At 42.6% G+C, this 25,117-nt stretch overlaps 1 protein-coding gene across 5 annotated transcripts in view; it reads left to right on the top strand.

Annotated features, from left to right (window-relative positions):
• Positions 1-25,117, top strand: part of LOC309379253 (UDP-glucuronosyltransferase 1A6-like) — a 35,509-nt gene that overhangs the window by 5,298 nt on the left and 5,094 nt on the right. The window contains exons 1-3 of one of the 5 annotated variants that reach the window (XM_081928263.1): positions 2,809-3,718; positions 20,926-21,057; positions 24,291-24,378. In XM_081928263.1, the coding sequence (XP_081784389.1) occupies positions 2,855-3,718; positions 20,926-21,057; positions 24,291-24,378 (1,084 nt within the window). In that variant the 5' untranslated portion in view covers positions 2,809-2,854. Of the gene's footprint in view, positions 1-2,808; positions 3,719-12,222; positions 13,132-15,329; positions 16,228-18,691; positions 19,864-20,925; positions 21,058-24,290; positions 24,379-25,117 lie in introns of those variants that run through there. The other 4 variants (XM_081928265.1, XM_081928264.1, XM_081928262.1 and 1 more) reach the window with 4 other exon arrangements.

Below are 25,117 nucleotides of genomic sequence, written 5' to 3'. Positions count from 1 at the left end.
AGTGTGTGCGTTTTTAGAAACTAAATGGTCAGAGGACCATCCTGAAATTGTACAACTGATGGTTCCTAAAAATACATTAAAGTTAGCTTGGCTATATATAATACATGCAAGTGTGGTTCCTAAAGACAGACACCTGAAAAAGTTTATTACAAGCAGAAACTGCTCAATTTGACTGTTTCCATTCATTACATTACCAATTAGGTTAACAAAACTATTTATTTTTAGAAATTCATTTTTAAATGGAAAAGTACAGCAGTGGAAAATTTTCAACACCACCAGTTTTTGAAAGTAGCATGTATGTGTGGATAAATATGTGTTAATTGGAACTTATTTTGATTTTGGCCTTGCCCACCACTGGCATGAGGCAGTTGCCTGTGAAAGCATTGTGACCTGTGACTTAAAAAATGTTCTCTGACAGATTCTGGCAGCAGAGTCTGGCTACAGATCTTGGCAGTGGTTTTGTAAATATATATGGCTTCCCATTGTTCCGTTCTTATGGAGGCATATTTGTGTAGTATCCTCTTTTTGTTAAAGTGGAGCTTTTGCTTGGGAAAAGTCTTCCACTTCAGTGTCAGGGGTCTCTGTGGAACAAATGTTGGTCTTAGCCATTCTCATCCTCCCTCAGAATCTATACATTTATTTACAATATGCCCCATATTTATGTTAACATTGCCAAGGCTCGAAGTTACAGTATTGGCTGTTTGCTTTTGCAATTACATGCACATTTCTCTTTGGTGTTTTGTACAATAAGCTTGGTTTCAGATCCTCTTGTCTCATTGGGAGGGGTGAAAGGCAAAACCTCATCAGGTGAGAACATCACTCTCACTGCTTGAGGAACTGAACTGGCCGCAAGCCCTTCCTGTGTCCTGGAGACTCCAGTACAGGAGGAGCCTTTTTGCCAGCACCTTTGAAACCCTAGAAGACCACTTTGCCATCCTTGGACTACTGTCTGGATGTCCCAGCAGAACAGACTCCTGTCTGGATGTCCCAGCACCATCACTCAGCTGCTCCTGAAGTAAGTTGGAGCCAGGACTGGCCCAAGACATTTTGTCACCTGAGGTGAACCAAAAAATGGCTCCCCCCCCCCAATCCACCAGGGAAGAAGAGGTGAGTGAAGATCTAGAACAGAGGGGTAATAAAGATCCTCGTAGAAAACAAGGAGGAAGTAAAGATCTACAGCAAGAGCGGGGGGAATCAAATCAGCCTTACCCAATGGTTGAAGTGGGAATCAAAGACTATTTTGTGCTGGGGGTGCAGAACCCAGGCGACCCCAGAGGGCAGCCCTCACCATTTTCTTGCTATGGGTGGGAGACGAGCAGTGCCTCCTTCTTGCAGAGAGACCTCTGTAGAGGTGGGCTGGGGGTGGGCTGCTAAGGAGGCAGTAGATCTGCCCCCAAGGAGCAGTCAGCAATGCATTTCTTGGAGACTGAATCTGCTGCTCCTGTGGATCTTGCTGCCGGAGATTTTGCTCTGTCAGCCTGAGAGTCACATGGAGCTATCCAAGGTGCTATGTTGTCTTTGCTGGTCTGTGACCGAAATAAAATTTGATGCTGATACTGTGTTTTCTTTGAATTTTGCCTTATCTGACCTTTGTGTTGCCTGACTTTGATTCAACAGAACCTGAATCATTACTTCTTTTCCTTACTAGCACACAAACTCACGCCTAACATATCTCCGATGTTTGTGTTACAGCTCCATTTGGCTAAGATAAATGGGTTCTTTAAAGAAGTCCAGCATTCCCTTCCTCAGGCTGAAAGCAGGCTGGCAGCTGGCTAAGAAAGCAAGACTGGGGAGTGATAGGATCAAATGGGGAGAAGAGAAATGTAGCTCAGTGTGGCTCCTGATAAGGCTGGCAATGGGGGTGTTGCTGTCCTAACTGCATCCCAAACATGCTCCCCTGGCACCACACAATTAAAATAAATGTATCAGACTTTTTGAGGAGTAGGAAGGGGAATTATGGGTAAATCTGAGGCTAGTGGTAATAAAATCTCACATTATCACTGCTCAGATAATGATGAGTCAGCTCAGAAGCTGGAAGACTCCTGCAGAGCACAGTGTTATATTAGGTGGTGATGAAACTGTGCAAGAAGTTTATTTAATATGAACATTTAAATTAAATAACGTGTCTCACAAATACAATCCTATAGAGCAATGATGTTTTCAGTTGAAGAATAAATAGGATTCATTATGTAAAAACAAGAACTATCAAGTCCACACTGATAAATTCCTAGCAGAGTTGGAGAAATATCTTGCTTCCACTGGCCTGATCCTTCTCAGGGTTGACCCTGTGGGCAAGGTGCTTTGAAGTCCTGAAGTACCTTGCAAGAAGCTGGTAAAACAAGTATTCCTGCTTCATTTTAGCATGGATTTCAGTGCAACCCCTTCCTGAATCTCTCAGATGCCCACCAGCTGTACTTGCCCATCGGCTGACATCATTTATGACAATGGCATCTGATGGATGCAAGGATGGGATTAAATACTGCATTGACTCTGTGCCTGTTCCTTAGCTGAGCAGGCTCTAACCACTACTCATTCGCTCACTTCTTTTATTATAATTACAATGGAAAGTTTTTATTGTTTTCAAACATAACAACTGCAAAAGTATTCTCCGTAACAATGCAAGCAATAGCAAGAAAATGAAGGATGGCTAAACATTTTGTATAATTCCAGTAGTACCTTTTATAAGCTTTAGCACCTCCCAAAGTAAATGTTTAACTAGAAGCCTTGGCTTTTAGTTAAATGTTTACTTCAAGAGAGCACACAAGGTCAGACTTTGCACTCCAGTATATAAGGGGCTGGCTTGGAGCATACACCTGCTATTTCTGAGAGAGAAGCAAGCAGACAGACCAAAAAAATGGCTCCTATGGCCTGCTCCCAGGCATACGTTTCCATCCTCATGCTGCTTCTATATTCTTCGAGTTTTGTTTCTGGTGGGAAACTCCTGGTGGTACCCATGGATGGAAGCCACTGGCTCAGCATGCAATCCATCCTGAACCAACTCAAGAAGAATGGACACGAGATAGTCGTCGTTGCACCTGAAATCAATATGCACATAAAAGCGTCAGATGATGTTTATACTTTGAAAAGTTATCCAGTGCCCTTCACCCAAGAAGAAATGGATATCTCTGTTAAAGAATTTGGAAATGACAATTTTCAAGAGCTTCCTTTTTTGGTCAGGTTTTTTAGAACAATTGAGAGAATGAAACAGACAAATGCTATGTTCTTAGCTGCGTGCACACATTTACTATACAACCAAGAACTGATGAGCTATATCAATGAGAGCAAATTTGATGCTCTCTTTACAGATCCTATGATGCCTTGTGGCCAGATAGTTGCTGACTACTTTGGCATCCCTTCTGTCTTTTTCTTACGAGGAATACCATGTGGTTTTGACTTTGAAGCTGCACAGTGTCCGAGGCCTCCTTCTTATGTCCCAAGAGGTATGACAGGAAACTCAGATCATATGACGTTTGCCCAGCGTCTGAAAAATATGCTGTTCCACCTGGCAGAATACTTCCTCTGCAGTTTTGTCTACTCTCCTTATGCAAGTCTTGCTTCAGAATTTATGCAGAGAGATCTGAGTCTCACAGAACTTCTAAGTCATGGATCCATTTGGCTGATGAGAATGGACTTTGTGGCTGAATATCCAAGGCCACTAATGCCAAATATGATTATAATTGGAGGGGTAAACTGTGCCTGGAAGAAGCCGTTATCTCAGGTTGGTAATGCTGCTGCTGCTTATTATTATGATTATTTTATTTTTGTTGTTGTTAAATTTATTATGACAGGATTCTGAATTCTGTAGACTTTCTTTTATGAGTAGAAGCATGATTTTTAGACTTTCTAGTCAATCACCAGTTTGGTGCAACCAGTGCTGTTTTTTCTTTTGTAGTACAGTTTGATATTAATTCCAACCACCAACCCAGCAAAAAAAAAATTCAACAGAAAACATGCAGTGAGTTCACTAAATAATCTATAAATAGTCTATAAAATATACAAAATATCTGTAAGTGATAAGAACTCTCCTAATAACACCTCATTAACTGAACTGAAAATGCTTGCCTGAATGAGATTTCCCCTGGTGCCTAAAGGAGAACAATGGCACCAGGCAGCACTTCTTGATGAGGCCAACGGCAAGCCCCCCCCTTCCCGATCCATGCCTGCAGCGTGCGCTGACGTCGTGTCTAGTTTCTGGGCAGCCACAGCTGAGCCAGAACAGCTCATCCCAGCTCATCCACCCAGGTTTCAGGAACACGAGCAATATCGATATTTTCATTCTCAATCAAGTCAGGAATGGCTCTAAAATTATGGTCCAATTGTCTCCATGAGCCAGATTGCATCAATGATTATCATGAACGATCTCAAGCAATTTGGCCAAGGAATTTGGGGAAATGGCATAATTCAATTGATGCCGAGCTGAAGTCTTGGAAACACCTACGGCTTAGTTGCCTGGACTGGATTGCAGCAATTAAGACCTCTGTTTTACCAAGATTCCCATTTTTGTTTCAAACCCTCCCTGTAACCATCCCCTCAGATATCTTTGTTAAATGGCAACTGTTGCTCAATGGATTTATCGCTTGGGGAAGCGTGGTCATGTGACCAATAAGACCCTCTATAGACCTTGGATGAAGGAAGGACTGAGAATGCCTGATCTGAAGTACTATCATGAGGCTTTTCATCTAAAGCAGCTAATTAAAATAGCCAAAGAGACCCTATGAATTAATTCCCTCTAGTCCTTCAATATGTGTGCTGCTGTTTCTTAGTATATCTAGACCTATATTAATAGGGCACCTCTCTGCTCTTTCCATATTGGAATCATCCAGCCTTCAGACAGGAAGAGGTATGAGCAATTCCACTTGTGGAAAGATCGGGGTCTATATAGACTGTGTAGACTGTATGACATCTAGCATGCGCTCAGCATGTGTCTGAAGCCAAGTATGCATGGTAAACAGCTGCCCTGGACAAAGAATTGACCTGTGCCTCCATGGACAGCTGTGAGTCCAGAATGACTCCCAGGCTGTGCACCTGGTCCTTCAGGGGCACAGTTACCCCATTCAGGACCAGGGAGTCCCCCACACCTGCCCGCCCCATCCCCCCAAAACAGTACTTCTGTCTTGTCAGGATTCAACTTCAATCCATTAGCCGCCATCCATCCTCCAACCGCCTCCAGGCACTCACACAGGACCTTCACCGCTTTCACTGGTTCTGATTTGAAAGAGAGGTAGAGCTGGGTATCATCCGCATATTGATGAACACCCAGCCCAAACCCCCTGATGATCTCTCCCAGTGGTTGTATATTGATGTTGAAAAGCATGGGGGAGGGGACAGAACCCTGAGGCACCCCACAAGTGAGAGCCCAGGGGTCTGAACACTCATCCCCCCCACCACTTTCTGAACACGGCCCAGGAGAAAGGAGCGGAACCACTGTATGACGGTGCCCCCAGCTCCCAGCCCATCTAGACGGTCCAGAAGAATGTTATGGTCGATGGTGTCAAAGGCCGCTGAGAGATCCAGCAGAACTAGGAAACAGCTCTCACCTTTGTCCCTAGCCCACCGGAGATCATCAACCAGTGCGACCAAGGCAGTTTCAGTCCCATGATGAGGCCTGAATCCCGACTGGAAGGGATCCAAATGGTCCGCTTCTTCCAGGCGTGCCTGGAGTTGTTCAGCAAGCACTCGCTCAATCACCTTGCCCAAGAATGGAAGATTTGAGACTGGGCGATAGTTGGCCATATTGGCCGGGTCTAGAGTTGTTTTTTTTAAGAAGCAGTTTGATAACCGCCTCTTTTAGTGGGTCTGGGAAGGCTCCCTCACAGAGAGAAGCATTCACCACCTCACAGAGCCCATCGCCCAGGATGGACAAGGATCAAGGTGGTTGGTTTCACTCGTCCAAGCAGCCTGTCCACATCCTCAGAGGTAACAGATTGAAATTGATCCCAAGCAACTTGACTAGACAGGACTCTAGCACTCTCCTGCCCTGGCCCTGCTCCCACGGTGGAGTCTACCTTTTCCCGAATCTGAGTGACTTTATATAAATCCGGTAATGGGCACCAGGTGATTACATTCTCTTTCTGATCAAATGTGTACATGGGCTTGGGTGAATGTAATGTGCTCTGTGGGAAGCTACCCTTGAAGATGGTTTGAAAATTAGCGCTACAGTATGTGGAGGTCATGGTGCCGACGTTGGGCACTTGGCCACGCAAAAGCTTTGGAGCTCCCAACCTGCAATGCATGTCACTAAAACTAAAGCATTAAAAGAACAAAAAACTTTACAGCATTCAATTATATTGTCAAGTAGCACCTTAAAGGTAAAGGTAAAGGTACCCCTGCCCGTTCGGGCCAGTCTTGCCAGACTCTAGGGTTGCACGCTCATCTCACTCTATAGGCCGGGAGCCAGCGCTGTCCGCAGACACTTCCGGGTCACGTGGCCAGCGTGACAAGCTGCATCTGGCGAGCCAGTGCAGCACACGGAAACGCCGTTTACCTTCCTGCTAGTAAGCGGTCCCTATTTATCTACTTGCACCCGGGGGTGCTTTTGAACTGCTAGGTTGGCAGGCGCTGGGACCGAGCGACGGGAGCGCACCCTGCCGCTGGGATTCGAACCGCCGACCTGACAATCGGCAAGTCCTAGGCGCTGAGGTTTTACCCACTGCGCCACCCGCGTCCCTCCCAAGTAGCACCTTAGAGACCAACTAAGTTTGTTCTTGGTATAAGCTTTTGTGTGCATGCACACTTCTTCAGATATACACGACTACCTACCAGAATCCATTATATTGTATTTGTTTCTCAAAAAAACCAAGCAAGCCAGATAGAAAAGCTTAAACTCTTGATTCTGTAAGGAAGCAATTTGAGGGGGAGACCGGTCCTCTCCCTGTTTAGGTTGTTTATTTTAACAGCAACAGAAAAAGGAGCATGTGCTCCACTGAGTCTAAACTGAAGGTAAAAAAGAAGATGAAATAAATACCAAATCAAGCTAATAGCTAATGGGCAAAACAGAAGCTTGCAACTTTTGCAACTTTTGCACTGGCATCTATATTTTTAAAATAAAAATAATACAAAGGACTTGTGTAAAAACAGTCTTGTAGAAGGTAAAGGTAAAGGTACCCCTGCCCGTACGGGCCAGTCTTGACAGACTCTGGGGTTGTGCGCCCATCTCACTTAAGAGGCCAGGGGCCAGCGCTGTCCGGAGACACTTCCGGGTCACGTGGCCAGAGTGACATCGCTGCTCTGGCAAGCCAGAGCCGCACACGGAAACGCCGTTTACCTTCCCGCTGGTAAGCGGTCCCTATTTATCTACTTGCACCCGGAGGTGCTTTCGAACTGCTAGGTTGGCAGGCGCTGGGACCGAGCAGCGGGAGCGCACCCCGCCGCAGGGATTCGAACCGCCGACCTTTCGATCGGCAAGTCCTAGGCGCTGAGGCTTTAACCCACAGCGCCAAGACCTCTGTGTTAAAAACATTATTTAAGGGTTGTACATATATATTGCAGCTACAGTCCCCAAAGATCTTTTGGGCATGCCTTCAGTGAGCATCAGTCGGTGGCAATAGACAAGGGGTAGGCAACGTAAGGCCCGTGGGCTGGATGAGGCCCAATCGCCTTCTCAATCCGGCCCGCGGACAGTCCGAGAATCAACATGTTTTTACATGAGTAGAATGTGTGCTTTTATTTAAAATGCATCTCTGGGTTATTTGTGGAGCATAGGAATTCGTTCATTATTTTATTTGTTCATTATAGTCCTGCACACCACAGGGTCTGTGAGGGATGGTGGACCAGCCCACGGCTGAAAATAGTTACTGACCCCTGCAATAGACGAATTAAGATCATTTGAGTTGAGTTGTTGCTAGATTGTATTTAGGTGAGCAGCGCACAGGTGTGTGGTGATAAAAAGCACCACCTAGACATCACCATGTACATGACGAAAAATTTAGGACTTTAAATTTAGGAATTTAATTAAATTTAGGAATTTAATAAACTTTAAAGAAAAAAAGAACAAAATATTCATCTTGCTGGAATGTAGTAACCTTTAACATCTTCAACAAGTAGTTATGAACTTTTATGACCTCCGCTTGTTACAAAACCAAAGTGTTTAACTGTGATGAATCATCTTCTATAACTGTAGTAACTTAAGATTTCGTTAATGTAAATAACTCAACTGGCATTCTTATGATTAGATAATGGTCTAATGCTGGTGGCTATAGGTTCAGCAGAGTCAACACGTTAAACATTTACTTGATGAGTTCAGGGCCACTGGCAGAGGAACGGGAGTGCAAAGGGAGCAGACTGCCCCCGGCACCACTATTCCGGTAGGGTGTCATCGCGGCGCCCCCTGGACACGCACCGTACATCCCCAAATGTGCGCCAGGTGCCACGCCCCCCAGGTGGCACGTCACACCCCAAGAACATGTGCCACGCCCCAGCGGGCGGTGCACCATACCCTTGCGGGCAGCATACCAGCCCCCCGGGATGCACGCCATGCCCCTGGGGGCAACGTGTCATGCCCCCAGGGCACACACCATGCCCCTGCCTGCTTAGGTGAATTTTACTGTTCAGTAGGTGAGAATGTTTTAAATAATTCTCACTTCTGGAAAAGGTTGTTCAAGTATTTAAAAACATATCTCAGATTATTTCCATGTTTGCTTCTACTTGTATGACAGAGAGCCAGTGTGGTGTAGTGGTTAAGAGCGGTAGTCTCGTAATCTGGTGAACCGGGTTCGCGTCTCCGCTCCTCCACATGCAGCTGCTGGGTGACCTTGGGCTACTCCCACTTCTCTCAGCCCCACTCACCTCACAGAGTGTTTGTTGGGGGGGAGGAAGGGAAAGGAGAATGTTAGCCGCTTTGAGACTCCTGAATTGGAGTGAAAGGCGGGATATCAAATCCAATCCAAACTCTTCAGAGAGCTAACAGAGCAACTTTGATGCCATATCTTAGGATCCCATGCTCCTTGGGCTGAATATCTTTCCTTGATTATAGTCTACTTCTTGCATAGACTTCCATATGGTTTGAATTCTGAAGCAGCCCAGAATCCAAGCCCCCTGCCTTATATCTCAGGAACTTACACAGCTTATTCTTTTTTATCTTTTAAAATATTTTTATTGGTTTTTAACATACAAAATTATAAAACATACCACACAATTTATCACAAATACATTCTTATTGGACTTCCATCAGCACCTCTGATAATCCTCTGTCTTAATCACTTCTTATGCATTTCCTAACTTACTATTGTCTTTACATCTCTTAACATATCACGTCTCCTTCTCCATTTTTGCAATATTTCTAATATTATTCCTCACAGAACTTCTTGCAAACCTACAAACGTCATCTGGTCGTCACAAATACTTCTCAAATAATCCGTAAATTTACTCCAGTCCTTGGTAAACTTCTGGTCCCGCCGGTTTCGGATCCTTCCCGTTAGTTTATCAAGGAACTTATACAGCTTATTCAGATCATATGACATTTACTGAGCATGTAACAAACATTTTTATGATGGTTTTAAATTCCTTATTTTGCACTTTATTTTTTTTTGTAATATATGTGTATCTTGCTTCTGAATCTCTGCAGAGGAAGATTACAATCTTAGATTTTTTTTTAAAGTAAAACATCCCTTTGGTCGCTGAGGTATGAATTTGCATTTGATTACCTCAGACATGGTTTTAATTGGAGAGATAAACTCTGAACAGAGAAGGCATTATCCAAGGTTTGAAACACTTTCTCATGAAATTACTATATATCTGCAATTTTACAGGACCTCCGTCACCTGCATTATGCTATGATCTGTGCCTTGACTAGTGTTATTAAGGAGGTAGAAACTCTACTCAATATGTTGGGATCCTTGACAAACTGATTTGCTTTTGTTTCTACTCCACTGATGCCAAACATGTTTATCTGGAGCTAAGCACTATTTTCATGTCAAAAAAGAATAGTGGGTGATACCCAATGCTGAAGCTTCACCAGTGCAATGGACTTTGTGCAGGCAGTGGAAATCTATCCTTTCCTATTCCCTTCCAGCCCACCCCCACCCCCAAAAAACCCTCAAAATCAACTCCAGATGGTTGGAAGTCCCTCCGTTGCATATTCTGGAGTTGGATGTGGGAAGCAGAGGAAACGGGAGTCCCATTGCACTCATTGCACGAAGCAAACAGAGGGAGAATTGAATACATCTCAATATATATTTAAAATAAAAATATTAAAATGAATGTCTGTTACCATATGCTACACTGGCTTGCTGCCGTCTGACTAAGAAAATGTTGTTTTTTTAGTAAAGGATGATGCAGCAATCAGCACTGGCTACTCCTGGTCTGATGCTGGCCTATCTGCTGCTGCCTCTGCAATCCGCCTCACTCTGGGTGGTCACGGGTAGGCTGTATAATACCTTTAATTTCTGCCTTTCCTCTCTATGAGGAAACTCACAAGAATGAATACAAGTCACACTGCTAACTGTAATGCTTGATATCAGAAATAAGATATTCCGGCTCCACTGGTCCTCTCTTTTACATAGAAATATTTTAAACAAAAAAATTTCCTTCCAGTAGCACCTTAAAGACCAACTAAGTTAGTTCTTGGTATGAGCTTTCGTGTGCATGCACACTTCTTCAGAAGTGTATCTTCAGAAGTGTATCTGAAGAAGTGTGCATGCACACGAAAGCTCATACCAAGAACTAACTTAGTTGGTCTTTAAGGTGCTACTGGAAGGAATTTTTTTTGTTTTGACTATGGCAGACCAACACGGCTACCTATCTGTAATAGAAATATTTAATATTGTTACCAGCCACCCCAGTTCCTGCTGAGCCGTGCACAGGACTCCAGGGGTCTTGGCCCTAAACCAGGGTCTGTGCTCCTTTGGGTAATTGAAGACGCACTGTCCTAGCTTTAAGAAATATGGTTTATTCACCTATTTACACCTTCAGTCTGCCTGGAGGGAGTCCAGATCTTATAGTATGGCCGTGTCAAAAGAGGCTTGTTCCCCACAGCAGTGCAGCCCTGGAGTCCAAGGCCTCTCTCCCAGCCTCCCTTCAGCCAGCCTGCCCAAATGGCTCTGTCCTTTGTTCTCCGCTATTCCAAGCCTTGTGCCAAAGGCCCCAAACTCTTCTGTGACATCACACCCAGCATAGGCACCAACTTCTAGGGGCCAAGGCAGTTTCAGCCCCCTGAATATTATTATTTTTTTGAGGGGCAGCCACCCTCAATATTCAGATGATGTTGCACATGGGACATCAGCACATTGCACAATGTTGCATTGCCCCCCAATCCTCTGCAGAGGCTGGCTCCTTTGACATCCAGTTACCCTGTCAACCTTCCAACCCCATCTCCCCATATCTGTTCACAACTTGCCTTGCCAATGGCCCTGTGTTGTTTTTAATGGCCCTACATTGCCAGGTTATTTTGCATAAGCTAGCCCAGAAATACTTCTGCAGCTTGTATTTTGCCTTCATATCCCAAATAATCAGAATTCTACCATTTATTAATTTATCGGGTTTAGGGGGGTCCCCTTTCTAGCAACAATAAAGTTGATGCTCCATAGGAAGCTCACAAAAAAGGAGTACAATATATGACATTATGGTAACTATACTGCCTGACCTCCGCGAACTACAGGATAAAACTACAAACTTATGCTGAATCATCTGCAGGCAAATATTGCTACAGAAGAGATTGGTTTCGTTAATGTACAACATAAACTCATTTGGCCCTATTCTTATCTATTTAGTAAGTTTGAATGTCATAAGATCCGTGGAGGACGTTTATTAAACATTTACCTGATGCTTAGAATCAGTGATGCTGTGGGCTACACCAATATTATACTCAGCAACATCTGATTTTGTGCATTAGGCATACAGTATATCAAAGTCAGGGCTTCTTGTTACCATGACAGGAACGATGAATTCAAGGTCTCAATGAGCCACTGGCCTTGCCTTTCTGTTCTGTGTTGCTTGTTCTAGTTAACATTTTAAAATTTAAGGGTTACAGAAGCACACCACATAATTGTGCTAAATCATCTTCTACAACTCTTGCCGCTGAAGAGTTTTCTTTTTTGTTGTTGTTAACGTACGACATGAACTTGGTTGGCCCTGTTCTTATCTGTTCAATATTATTTCATGCACAGCCTTTGGTCCTGATAAAAGTAGCGTCAGTGGAGGGCTCACATTAAACATTTACTTGATGCTTAGTATGAGTGAGTCCATTGGCTGCACCAACGTTATACTTGCAACATCTGCTTTCATATATTAGACACAAAGCGTGTAAGGAAGTCAGGACTTCTTGATACCACGATGGCCAGGCTGAATTCAAGGTCTCAACTGGTTGCTAGACTTGCCTTTTGGTTCTCTTTGTGGCATTGTGCCGAAAGTGGGAAGCTGTTGGTGTTGCCTCAAGATGGAAGTCACTGGCTGAGCATGCAAGTGGTAGTTGAGATGCTTGCGCAAAAAGGACATGAGGTTGTGGTTGTGATGCCAGAAAACACTTTGGTCATGAAAACGTCTTCTGAGCATTTCACTGTAAGAACACATTCCGTACCTTACACCCAGGAGCAGTTGGACGAATTTTACAGGGGAATAGGTGAGAAAATTTTTTATAATCCTCACCTCCTGGAGAAGGTTGTTCAAATCTATAGAAATGTATCTCAGGTTACTACCATGTTTGTTTCTGCTTGTCGGCATCTTTTATACGACAGAGAACTTATCCAATTCCTCCAGGAGAGCAACTTTGATGCTGTGTTTTCTGATCCTGTGCTGCCTTGCGCTCCAATCCTTGCTGAATATCTTTCCTTGCCTACAGTCTACTTCTTACGTGGACTTCCATGTCGTTTGGACTTCCAAGCTGCTCAGTGTCCAAGCCCCATTTCTTACATCCCAGAGGCTTTTACAACTTACTCGGATCATATGACATTTACTGAGCGTGTGAAGAATGTTTTAATGACTCAGTTCAATTCTTTAATTTGCTACTTATTTTATGAAAAATATGAACATCTGGCAACTGAATTTCTGCAGAGGAATATTACAGTCTTGGAACTTTTTAGTAAAACATCCCTTTGGTTGCTGAGGTATGACTTTGCATTTGATTACCCCAAACCTGTGATGCCCAACATGGTCTTTATTGGAGGGATTAATTGTGCCCAGAAGAAGCCATTATCCAAGGTTTGTAACACTTTATCATGACATTTGTAGTTATTTTATTGGTGTTACGCCCTCTGTCTTTCTGTATGTCCACTGTAGCAGTTCACTGTAGCTCAGTGGTACAGCTTTCCATCAGAAGATTCCAGGTCCCCTGGAGCATCTCCAGGTAGGGCAGGAAAAGACCCCTTTCTGAAGCCCAGGAGAGCAGCTTCCAATCCATGCAGAATATACTGAGCTACACAGAACCGAGGTCTGACTCAGTAAATCGAGATTCCTATGGAGTTCTTTTTTTCTAGACAAAACAGTGCTGGGTGGGGGCGGGTCGCACGGAGGGTGAAGATTGCCCTCTGCACCCTCTATTCTTCAGCTCCAGGCGAGCACTTGTGGGACACGCAGAGGGGGGCATGACGTGACATCACAAAACACTGGGCCCCCTCCATGTGGGAGGCAAGGTGGCGCTCCTGAAGCCACGGAGCAGGAGCTCTAGGATGCTGAATCAGTGGAGGATTCAACATCCCTTTTGAATACAAAAGGGAAATGTTGCAGGAAACCCACAGAATTGGGCAGGAGTCTCAGGAAGACATGCATTAAAGATTTATTTGAACTCATCAACCAAATATTTTGCTTCAGGACAATTGCTTATAGGTGGATATTTTTGATGGGGAGGATTGCTTCCTTCTCACATAGCTATTCACAAACTTGAACTACTGGCCTGAATGCAGAGGGGACTGGTTTAAATCAAAGCAATTTAAAAAAAAATCACAGAGAGGACCAGCTTAAACAATTACAACAAATTGACGATCTGAAAATCCAACCTTTTTTTTAAACAAACATGCCTACTAAACTGGTTGCTATAACTTTTGAAATTAGTGATAATGTAGTTACCTGACTCAGAATACGAATAACAAACTTAGTTGGTCTCTGAGGTGCTACTGGAAGGATTTTTTATTATTTTGCAGTGTGTGTTGTGGGGGGGGGAGAGAAGTGCCCTCCCAGCAGTGGCAGTGCTGCTGCTCGGCGGAATGGAGATGGAACAGGGAGTGGCAGCAGCAAAGTGACAGAGCTCTTGATTTGTGGTGGCTGCAAAAGGGGGGTGGGGACAGATGGCTAAACTGGGGGGAGGGAGATAAATACAAGCTCAAGCCAATTGCTGATGGGCAAAATAGAGGCTTGTGGGGTGTTTTTCTTTTCTTTTTGCAGAGACATGGTGTATATTTTTAAAGAGAATTAACACTGGCTTCCTGTGCCAGGGCAGGCCTGCACAAGACCTCCGTGCTCTTGTTGTTGTTGTTGAATATTGTTACAGTAGTTACAGCCTTCAGATGTGTTTTTGTTGTGCCTTCAGTGTGCAGCAGAATTTTGGTCACTGGAAACGAAATGGCTAGTTTGTATTCAGCTGAGCAGCATATACAGGTAAGGGGTATGAAAATAAAAGCCCCTCCTACCCAGAGGGGTACATGACAAACTACCTTCCCCAAAAAATAAAGTGCACCAAAGACTCAGCTATACAGCTGCAAATAAAATGTTTACGTGTGTTTTAAGTGTAATATACAATGTGACACTAGATGGCAATAGTGAGCCTTATGGAAAATTCAACGTATTTTTAAAAACACTTTTCAAAAAGCATTTTCAGAACAGTTTTTATATGTGTGTAGATTCCATCAAAGAAGCTTCCCTGTCAGCAGTGACTACATTTTTGTACTGGGCCATTTTCCCTCGGTGGATTATCCATGGATTGGGAAAAACTGGATTAAATGTGTAGGAATTTGGGGCTGCCATTTTGTTAAGGATGATGTGTACACATTGAAAAACCTTGCTCACGTAACTAAGAGCAAATGCACATTAAACGGACATGTGGAGAAGCCCTTTATTTGTCTGGACATGTTCCAACTTGATTGGTAGATCATCATTGCTTATTCTAGTTAACATTTTAAAAATCTGAGGGTTACAGAAGCACACCACATAATTGTGCTAAATCATCTTCTACAACTCTTGTGGCTGAATAGTTTTCTTTTTTGTTGTTGTTAACGTACGACATGAACTTGGTTGGCCCTGTTCTTATCTGTTCAATATTATTTCATGCACAGCCTTTGGTCCTGATAAAAGTAGCATCAGTGGAGGGCTCACATTAAACATTTACTTGATGCTTAGTATGAGTGAGTCCATTGGCTGCACCAACGTTATACTTGCAACATCTGCTTTCATATATTAGGCACAAAGCGTGTAGGGAAGTCAGGACTTCTTGATACCACGATGGCCAGGCTGAATTCAAGGTCTCAACTGGTTGCTGGACTTTCCTTTTGGTTCTCTTTGTGGCATTGTGCCGAAAGTGGGAAGCTGTTGGTGTTGCCTCAAGATGGAAGTCACTGGCTGAGCATGCAAGTGGTAGTTGAGATGCTTGCGCAAAAAGGACATGAGGTTGTGGTTGTGATGCCAGAAAACACTTTGGTCATGAAAACGTCTTCTGAGCATTTCACTGTAAGGACACATTCCGTGCCTTACACCCAGGAGAAGCTGAATGAACTTCTGAGTTCGATGACTGAGCATGCTCTTAAGAATCTGAATTTCCTAGAGAACATGGTACAGATGTATATAAACATATCTCAAGTTACTACCATGTTTGTTTCTGCTTGTCAGCATCTTTTATATGACAAAGAACTCATCCACTTCCTCCAGGAGAGAGACTTTGATGCTGTGTTTTCTGATCCTGTGCTGCCTTGCGCTCCAATCCTTGCTGAATATCTTTCCTTGCCTACAGTCTACTTCTTGCGTGGACTTCCATGTCGTTTCGACTTCCAAGCTGCTCAGTGTCCAAGCCCCATTTCTTACATCCCAGAGGCTTATACAACTTACTCGGATCATATGACATTTACTGAGCGTGTGAAGAATGTTTTAATGTCGATGTCAGCTTCTTTATATTGTTACTCATATTATGGAAAATACGAACATCTGGCAACTGAATTTCTGCAAAGGAAAATTACACTCTTAGAACTTTTTGGCAAGACATCTGTTTGGCTAATTAGACAAGACTTTGCATTTGATTACCCCAGACCGGTGATGCCCAACATAGTCTTCATTGGAGGGATTAATTGTGCCCAGAAGAAGCCATTATCCAAGGTTTGCAATTCTTTATGGTGAAATTGTTGTTTATTTGCCGCCTTTCGTGACCTTCTGGCACTTGCCTTATCCTTCATGAATGATATTTCCTATTGTGCATCTACTTAAGTGTTAGGACATAGACATCCTAGTTGCTCCATTGATGGAACAAAGCTTTTTTTTTTTTTTATTACCACCAACTCTTTAGTGCAAATGAAGTGGTAGATTCCAGCAATAATAATTTAAAAGAAGAGCTAAGGCACTTTCCGGTTCGTTCATGCATCAAAAACTCTGTTGTTCCAGTTAATTGTTCAGAACTGAAAAGCCTGTTAGCTTTTCTGCTTTCTTGAGTGTCCATGTTGCTTCAGACCTGCAGGGGAAGGGAATTTGCCTGAAAGGCCCAAGGAAGAAACTGGTTAGGCTGGTACTTTTACGGTTGAGTTCTACCCTCTAACCGTCAGGAACCGAGCCGGAGACATGTTCCCCATCAGGTATATGTTCTGCCCCTGAGCTATGGTACTGTCCTTTGCTGTACTGATCACCTACCTAACTGCTGAAAATGCCATTCAGCAAGCTGAAGGTTCGTGAAATCTGCTGTGAGAAAAACAGAAAGTGAGTTTGGATAGGAGAAACAGTCCCCCACATAGCTAGAAGGAGTTTTGAGCTGTTGCTTAGATGCAAAGGTAGAAGCAGAAATGCTAGCCTAGCATTGCTTACAGTGATGCAGGTATTTTCTTTCTTTCTTTCTTTCTTTCTTTCTTTCTTTCTTTCTTTCTTTCTTTCTTTCTTTCGAGAGTCATAACCCCTGCGTAAACTGTGGGCTTACTGTATGCAACTGAGCAGATAGTGAGGAAGGTCATCCAATCCGCAAGAGATTGGATGCTAATCTACCTTCAAGAACCATAGTCATCATTATTTGAAACCCAAGAATTGTTCAGGTGAGCAGCAAAATGTAGGGGATGCAGTGATAAGGAAACCACCCATGTGACACCCCCCCCACCCCAAGTGCAGTAAGGAGCTTCCATGCCGTCAGCAACTGTGGTTTTGTACTTGGTCATTTTTACTTATCCAATTATTTAGGAAGTGGGAAATCTAGATTAAATGGAAATTGGGGAGATGGTGCTGGCTTTTTGCTCAGAATTATGTCAAATGGAGATTGCAAAAAACTCTGCTAATACACATGACTAACAGAAAATTGACAGTAAACTCCTGTGTGGAGCAGTCCTTTGTTTGAGTATTTCCCAAGTGATCCCTGGAATGTACTGCTTATTCTTAGTATTTTTTTAGTTTGAGTACAGTGGTACCTCAGGTTAAGTACTTAATTCGTTCCGGAGGTCCGTACTTAACCTGAAACTGTACTTAACCTGAAGCACCACTTTGCCTAATGGGGCCTCCTGCTGCCGCCGTGCCGCCGGAGCACGATTTCTGTTCTCATCCTGAAGCAAAGTTCTTAACCTGAAGCACTGTTTCTGGGTTAGCGGAGTCTGTAACCTGAAGCGTATGTAACCTGAAGCGTATGTAACCCGAGGTACCACTGTACTGTATTTTAATTTAAAAATTAATAGTTTTATTTGCTGGCTAAAGGGTTTTGGGGGTTTATTTTATTTTGTTTTATTTTATTTATTCAATGTGTATACCACCCTTTTTCTGAAGACTTCATGGGGGTTCACAGCATAAAAATACAGAATGATACCACAAAACACATAACAAAACAAGAACAAAACCCAAAGAAACCAATAAACCTGATTCCACAAAAGGACGTAGACTGTTAATTAGCCAAAGTCCTCGTTGATAAAGAATGTTTTTGCCTGGCCCCTAAAAATGTATAATGAAGGCACCAGATGACATTCCACAAACAGGGAACCACTACAGAAAAGGCCCATTCTCATGTTGCCACCCTCCTGGTCTCTCGTGGAGGAGGCACACCAAGAAGGGCCTCAGAGGATGGTTGCAGGATCTGAGTCGGTTCATACTGAGATAGACGGTCCTTGAGGTACTGTGGTCCTGAGCCATTTAACCATTTAAAACATCAACTCAGTTGACATTGCTCTTATAATTGGATATACAGTAGTACCTCGGGTTACATATGCTTCAGGTTACATACGCTTCAGATTACAGACTCCACTAACCCAGAAATAGTGCTTCAGTAGAGGCCCCATTAGCTAAAGTGGTGCTTCAGGTTAAGAACAGTTTCAGGTTAAGAACTCACCTCTAGAACGAATTAAGTACTTAACCCGAGGTACCCCTGTGTAGGCTATTTGTCCTGACAAGAGGTTCAGCAGAGGCAACAAATTAAACATTTACTTGATGCTTAGAATCTGTGATCCTGTGGGCTGCCCCAGTGTTTTATTCTGCAACATCTGCTTTCATACATTAGGCACACAAAGCGTATAGCGAGTTCAGGGCGCCTTGATTCCATGGCAGGAAGGGTGAATTCAAGGTCTCATCCAGCTGCTGCTGGCCTTGCCTTTTGGTTCTGTTTGTGGCGTTGTGCTGGAAGTGAGAAGCTGTTGGTGCTGCCACAGGATGGAAGTCACTGGCTGAGTACAGAAGTGGTAGTAGAGACGCTTATGCAACAGGCTAGCCTGCAGACTCCTTATCACCCAATCCAGGTTTTGCAAAACCGACCTTTGACCAAGATTTAGACATTCCACACAGCCTTAATAAATGTGTCACAGAAAATAAATATTTGCAGAAGAAGATAGGGCTAAAGGCTCACAAGAGGCTTGGTTTCCTGTGCTGTTCGCCATGGTTTTTTTACATTCATTTCATTTTGGGTTAGAATTATGCCACAATGCAACCAGCAAGAAGATTTCTATGCGTCAAGGCATTCGTGTTTTGCTTACTCTCTTTTTCTGGAGCCTTACGGAAGGAGGAAAGGTGTTGGTAATACCCCATGATGGCAGTCACTGGCTCAGTATCCATCCAGTTTTGGAACATCTTCAGCAGAGAGGACACCAAGTAGTTGTCGTTGCTCCTGAGACGAACTTATGGATAAAGTCATCTGTACATTATACATTGAAAACATTTGCCGTGCCTTACTCAAAGGAATACTTGAAAGCAGAATTCCAAAAGCTTGGTCACAGGGTTTTTGCACGTCAGCCTTTCCTGGAAAGAATGACTGGGACATTTTCAAGAATAAGAAATATTACAATGCTTCTATATAATAATTGCAAGCAGCTTTTATACAACAAAGAGCTGATTTCTTACCTTAAAGAAACCAAATTCAACGTTGTAGTTATGGATCCAGTGTTTCCATGTGGGCAGATCTTGGCTGAGTATTTATCCCTTCCTTCTGTTTACTACTTGCGGGGAATTCCATGTGGTTTAGACTTTGTGGCAACACAGTGTCCAAACCCACATTCTTATGTCCCAAAATTTTTCTCGGGCAATACAGATCACATGAACTTTAAACAGAGAGTGAAGAATTTTTTAATCGGCTCGCTGGAATTCATGATATGCTCTTTTCTTTATTCACCCTATGGAACACTGAACAAGGAATTCCTGCACCAAGATATGACAGTAACAGACCTTTATAGTCAAGCATCAATTTGGCTTCTGCGCTATGACTTTGTTTTTGAATATCCCAGGCCTATCATGCCCAACATGGTCTTCATTGGGGGTATAAACTGTGCAAAGGAAAATCCACTAACTCAGGTTGGAATTCACCTCTCCACTCACCCTTACTGAGACAGTTCAAAAGTTTAAAAATGGAGGCTGAGAAAGGGATTAGGACTAAGATATTTCAGTAGATTGGAAAAGTTAATAGCATGGTGCCATTTCCCTTTTGACATAATATCAGAATGTCTGCAGCCATACTACCCTGAACACGCCCGATCTTGTCTGGTCTCGGAAGCTAAGCAGGGTCAGGCCTGGTTAGTACTTGGAAGGGAGACTTAATATTGGAATCAAGAGGCACAATGCAATTACCAAGCAGCAGATTTAAAATAATATGCACAGAGGCCCTGGGCTTATAAATCCTAATGCCTAATACCTTAGCTGAGTTTAGTGAACCGCCTTATTATATCATATTTATGTCACCCTGCTAACTTGCTTTGCTGATGTGGAAAACTTTATTGTGCATGATTATTATTATTATTATTATTATTATTATTATTATTATTATTAATTTTTATTGGTTGTTGTACTTATTGCATTTGTGTTTTCTGTTGTAACCTGCTCTGTGATGACTTCCGGGATGAAGAGCAATTTAGAAATATCCTAAATGAATGAACGAATATGATATGTTGTTACAGAGATTCCTGAAATTCAATATCCTGACCAATGTCTAAGACTGAATGTGAGGGCAGGTAGACCATTAGGCTGGTCTAGGACAATTCTTCTCAGGGGCAAAAGAAAAATGTAAGCCAGGGCAGGGAAGAGAGGAGGAGGAGGAGGAGGAGGAGGAAGAGGAGAGGCTGCCACTATTACAGTAGTGGCAAAACAACAACAGCAAAAGTAAGTGGAGGGGAGAGGAAGAGTCCCTGCTGGGGAGGGCAGAGGAGAGATGGGGGCAACAAGAGAGCCTACACAGAAGGATTTGTTCTGGATCCGACACTGCCCCCCCCCCCAACAGATCTGGTCCTAGAAATGGTCTAGTGTTTGCACACACACACTCTTACCCAGCAAAGGTTACTTTTTCTTTTAGCTTTTTGGGAGAGATGAAAATATTCCCACGTGACACAGAATGCTGACCAAAAGTTTGTTTGTTTTGCCTAGGAATTTGAAGCCATGGTAAACAGTTCTGGCGAACATGGCATTGTGGTGTTTTCCTTGGGTTCAATGGTTTCTGAAATTCCAATGAAAAAAGCTATGGAGATTGCTGAAGCGTTTGGAACAATACCTCAGACGGTAAGAAGGAAAAATGGTATTCACGTAGGATGTTAAATATTTTGGTTCATTATGCATGTGTTGCTGTCTGCTTTAAAAGTGGCTCCGAAGCTGAAGTTGACACACAACCCTTTGCCTCAGTCCAACAAGCGATCTTGCAGCTTGACACAGCATGAACTGGGAAGCTGTTCACATACAGCTCTTTAGAAATATTGCCATGGTAATTTAGATGCCAGCTGCTGGCTCAGACCCTACTCAAAAGCTACATCTGCTATTGCTGCAAGAAGACAACAGGGGAACAAGATGTGAATAGTTCCCTGACAGTTGTCACGTTTGGCTGCATTCCAGATAAAGCTGCCAGAGTTGAGCCCTCGGCGGGTTCCCCTAATTGTACAGCAGCCGCAAGTGGAACAATGCAGAAAACCCTGCTGATCTTCATAACCAACATTCTGCAACTAAATTTCAGATCATAGGAACTAGGTCTTGTTTCTTTAAGTTGGGGAGGGTGGGCTAAAAGATTATCCACGCACACCACCTCAAATCCAGAGGCTAGAGACATCTATTGGAAAAAGTTTTAGTGATGATAGATTGTAGTATAGCCATGTCAGCTAATCAATTACCAGTCCAGAAACTGGTGACAGTTTGCCTTCTCTGCATTTTTTTGCTACCACAACATGAGACTTCTTTCCTCATTCCTCTGAGAATACAGCTCCTTCGGTGCTAAGAAGTGAAAGGAGTCAATAATAAATGGATTTCCCAAACTTGCCTCACCCTTCTTGGGAGTAAGAAATAGCAGCTTTAGCGGCCTCCATCCTGTTGCCCTTTGTCAGACTTCCTAAACCTGGTGCCTTCCAGATGCCTTTGACTACAGTTCCCATCTGCCCCAGCCAGCATGGCCAGTGGTCAGGGAAGATGGGAGCTGTAGTTCAGAACAACTGGAGGGCATCACGGTGGTGTGGAAGAAACCATATTGCCGTGGTAATATCAAAATAGGCTCTGTCAGTGCCTGGATTATTATTTATTTTTTAAATAATTTTTTGTTAAGTTTCAAAAGAAAAGGAAAGAAATGGTTTACAAAATTCTACAAAATACAGTGTTACCAAACAGGATCTGATGAAAATATACAAATTCTTTATAAAATCATAGATCACTGTTAGACAAAAACGGACATAAAATAAAACCAAAATAAATAAACTACAGGTAAGTGAATGTGTGGGAGGTAGTGACTGGAGCTATTTATAGCACAGACATAATGGTTATTACAAAACGTAGACCCTGTTATACCAAGGGAAAGTGATTAAAGTATTCAAACGCCCTGAGTCACTGAGCCATATTCATTTGTAGGCTGAGGGTGTCCTTGGCCATGTTTCTCTTTGCTTACAACTGAAATGAAGTCAAACTAAACAAATACAAAATCTTCCTTCTTTCTTTGGCCCCTAAGGACTCTCAGCTTATTAGTTAGTTTTTGTAGCAGGGCCATATCACACAGAAAGATTGGCCCCATCTATTTCCCCCCCAAACTGTGATGGTAATTCTAGCGGCAATAAGCAGCTGTACTATCAGCACTTTGTGCAAATGGTGCAAATTTTGATTACTCTCAAATATAAGGGTAAAAATAAAAGGGCATGTTAGGATAATGTGGCGGCTTAAGATCTTATCCATTTCTCTGAATGCTGTTGCTGAAAATTCTTGCACTCTAACACAACCCCGCCATAGGTGGCTGTATGACCCAATTTCTGAACATCCCCTCCAGCACCTTGGGTAAGCTGATGAATTTATATACAAGAGTCTTCTAGTACATTCAGCTGATATATTATGAAAAGGAGCTTTTTCCACGTGGTAAACCAAGTATATTCAGTTATGTCACATTCTAAATCTGTCTCCCAGGACATTCTTAAACCTGTTTGGTGTCCGAGATCATATTTGAGGAAAGCTTTTAAATATTTGAAAGTATTCCCTTTAAATATTGTGAATAAATAATTCTTATTTTTCAATGTCTGGATAATCATGACACTAATTCCATATTACTTTATCCTAGCCTGAGATCCCATGCAGACTCAGACCATTACAGACTTATGGTCATGATTACATGCTATTTTATGAGATAAATTATTGAGAGTGGTTTGTGTTTTGGTTTTTTGTAAGCTTTTACATTTTTTAAAAGTCACAGAGCGTGCGCAATATTCTTTGTTTCTGTTTCTATTTGCCTAACCTAGGGCGAAGCATTTGCAGTGAATTATCTTCCCTCTGTTATCTACTGAAATGTGTTGGATTTAGACACAAGACCTGGATTCAAACCCTAGCTAACTCTTTGGCTGGGTTCACACGTCACGGCAAGGCAAACTATGTGATCGCTCCCAAAGAGGAACTCACACATGCTTTGCTCCTCGTTGGTTTTTTAACCTGAGCTTGGCATGGCAGCTAAGCCAAGGTTTGGCATAGAATGTCATCTGAATTGCAGCTAAGGTCTCTGTTCCTTAACTACATTCTGTAACCAAGGTTTGACCACATAGTTTCCTGGTTTGACCACATAGTTTCCTGGTTTGGATGAAATAAGGTACCATGGTTAATCTTGGCTTGATTTCTTGGGCTAAGGAGGGAGTAGCAAAGGGGTTGCAAGCAGGGGCAAAAGGCTTGTTCGTATCTCAGCCTGTGAAGCTGAGATATGATCATCCAAACACAGCCACTGGGTGTTAAGTAGACCTGAATTCTCCATCAGTAAATTGGGAATAGAACTGCTCTAAGGATAGGTGATATATGTTATTCAGTTTTGGATAAAGAATAGGACTGTAATCTTTAAAAAAAATGTGTTATTTTTAATCCATTCTTTTAAAAATATTTATTATTTATTTAATTGAAATCATATTATTCAATAACATGTTTAAAAAGAAATAAATAGGACATAATACAATTGCATAAAAATAAAAATTAAACACACACAAAATAAAAGGATACAAATATGCATTCACAACCCCTGGGGAAAATAATAACTATTGATATTTCATTCTTCAGCTAAACTTATGTATGGGTAAAAACTAGAAGTGCACTTTCATTCTTTTATATACAGGCAGTACCTTATTTATTTGTTGTTAACCGATATCCCACCTTTCCAACTAATGGGGCTCTTCAAAGAGGCATTGCACCTTACATAAAAGATATGAGAGAATGCTTGTTCAAGTGCAATTTTAAGTTTTTGTAAGTGTTTGAAGTGTAAAGATACATTTTCTAATCTATGTGTTTCCTTCCTCATGAAGGTGCTATGGAGATATACAGGAGAAACACCCCCGAATCTTGCAAAGAACACAAAGCTTGTGAAGTGGCTACCACAAAATGATCTGCTTGGTATGTCTGGGGCAGGAATTACGTTGCTGTCTATAACCAGCCCTTAATGCTGCTTCAATGCCATTAGCCTCTTAACAATACCATGAGAGAGTGTATCTAAATGCTGTTTAGCAAAGTGTAAAGTAATGTGATGTTGGATGGACATGCTCCCACATTGCTCTTGGTCATGTACACTCAGAGCAAAGCCCTGTAGCTGCAAAAGCTGGGCTAGGAAAAGAAAACCCTGCCTGGCGCTTTATGCTCATAGTGTGCATAAAAAAACCAAGGAAATGGTTGAAAGGACAGTGGGCACAGATGCCAAAATGTGAGCCATGAAATAGGGGTGAGGGGAAAATTTCATTCAGTTCGCATTTAAAGGCAAGCTTACTTCATTCGCGCTATCCAAAACAATCTGTGAACTGAATCACAGCCGTCCTTCAAAATTCACACGGCTCTGTATTCCGCAATGCAGGTAATGTACAAAATGTATATACTATGGTGAGGCATGCATAAAAATGCTGAAAGTAGTAAAAATAACCTACCGGAATCCATTATATAGGAAAAATTCACACTAAAACTGGCGAGTTTTCATGATGACTAATAATAATTGCAAACTGGCAAAGAGGTATGAAGAACTGAACATAAGACTGGTAAGATGAGAAACTGGGAGAAACCAAAACTGACTGATTTGCTCATCCTTACCCTTAACCACTTGCTGGAGTGCAAATTGCATTCAGTTCTGTGGAAAACAATGACTGAC

Source organism: Podarcis melisellensis (genome assembly GCF_964234715.1).
Source record: "Podarcis melisellensis genome assembly, chromosome: 1".
Lineage (NCBI taxonomy): Eukaryota > Metazoa > Chordata > Lepidosauria > Squamata > Lacertidae > Podarcis > Podarcis melisellensis.
The sequence above is the reverse complement of the archived record's forward strand: the minus strand, read 5'-3'. Positions and strand labels throughout refer to the sequence as shown.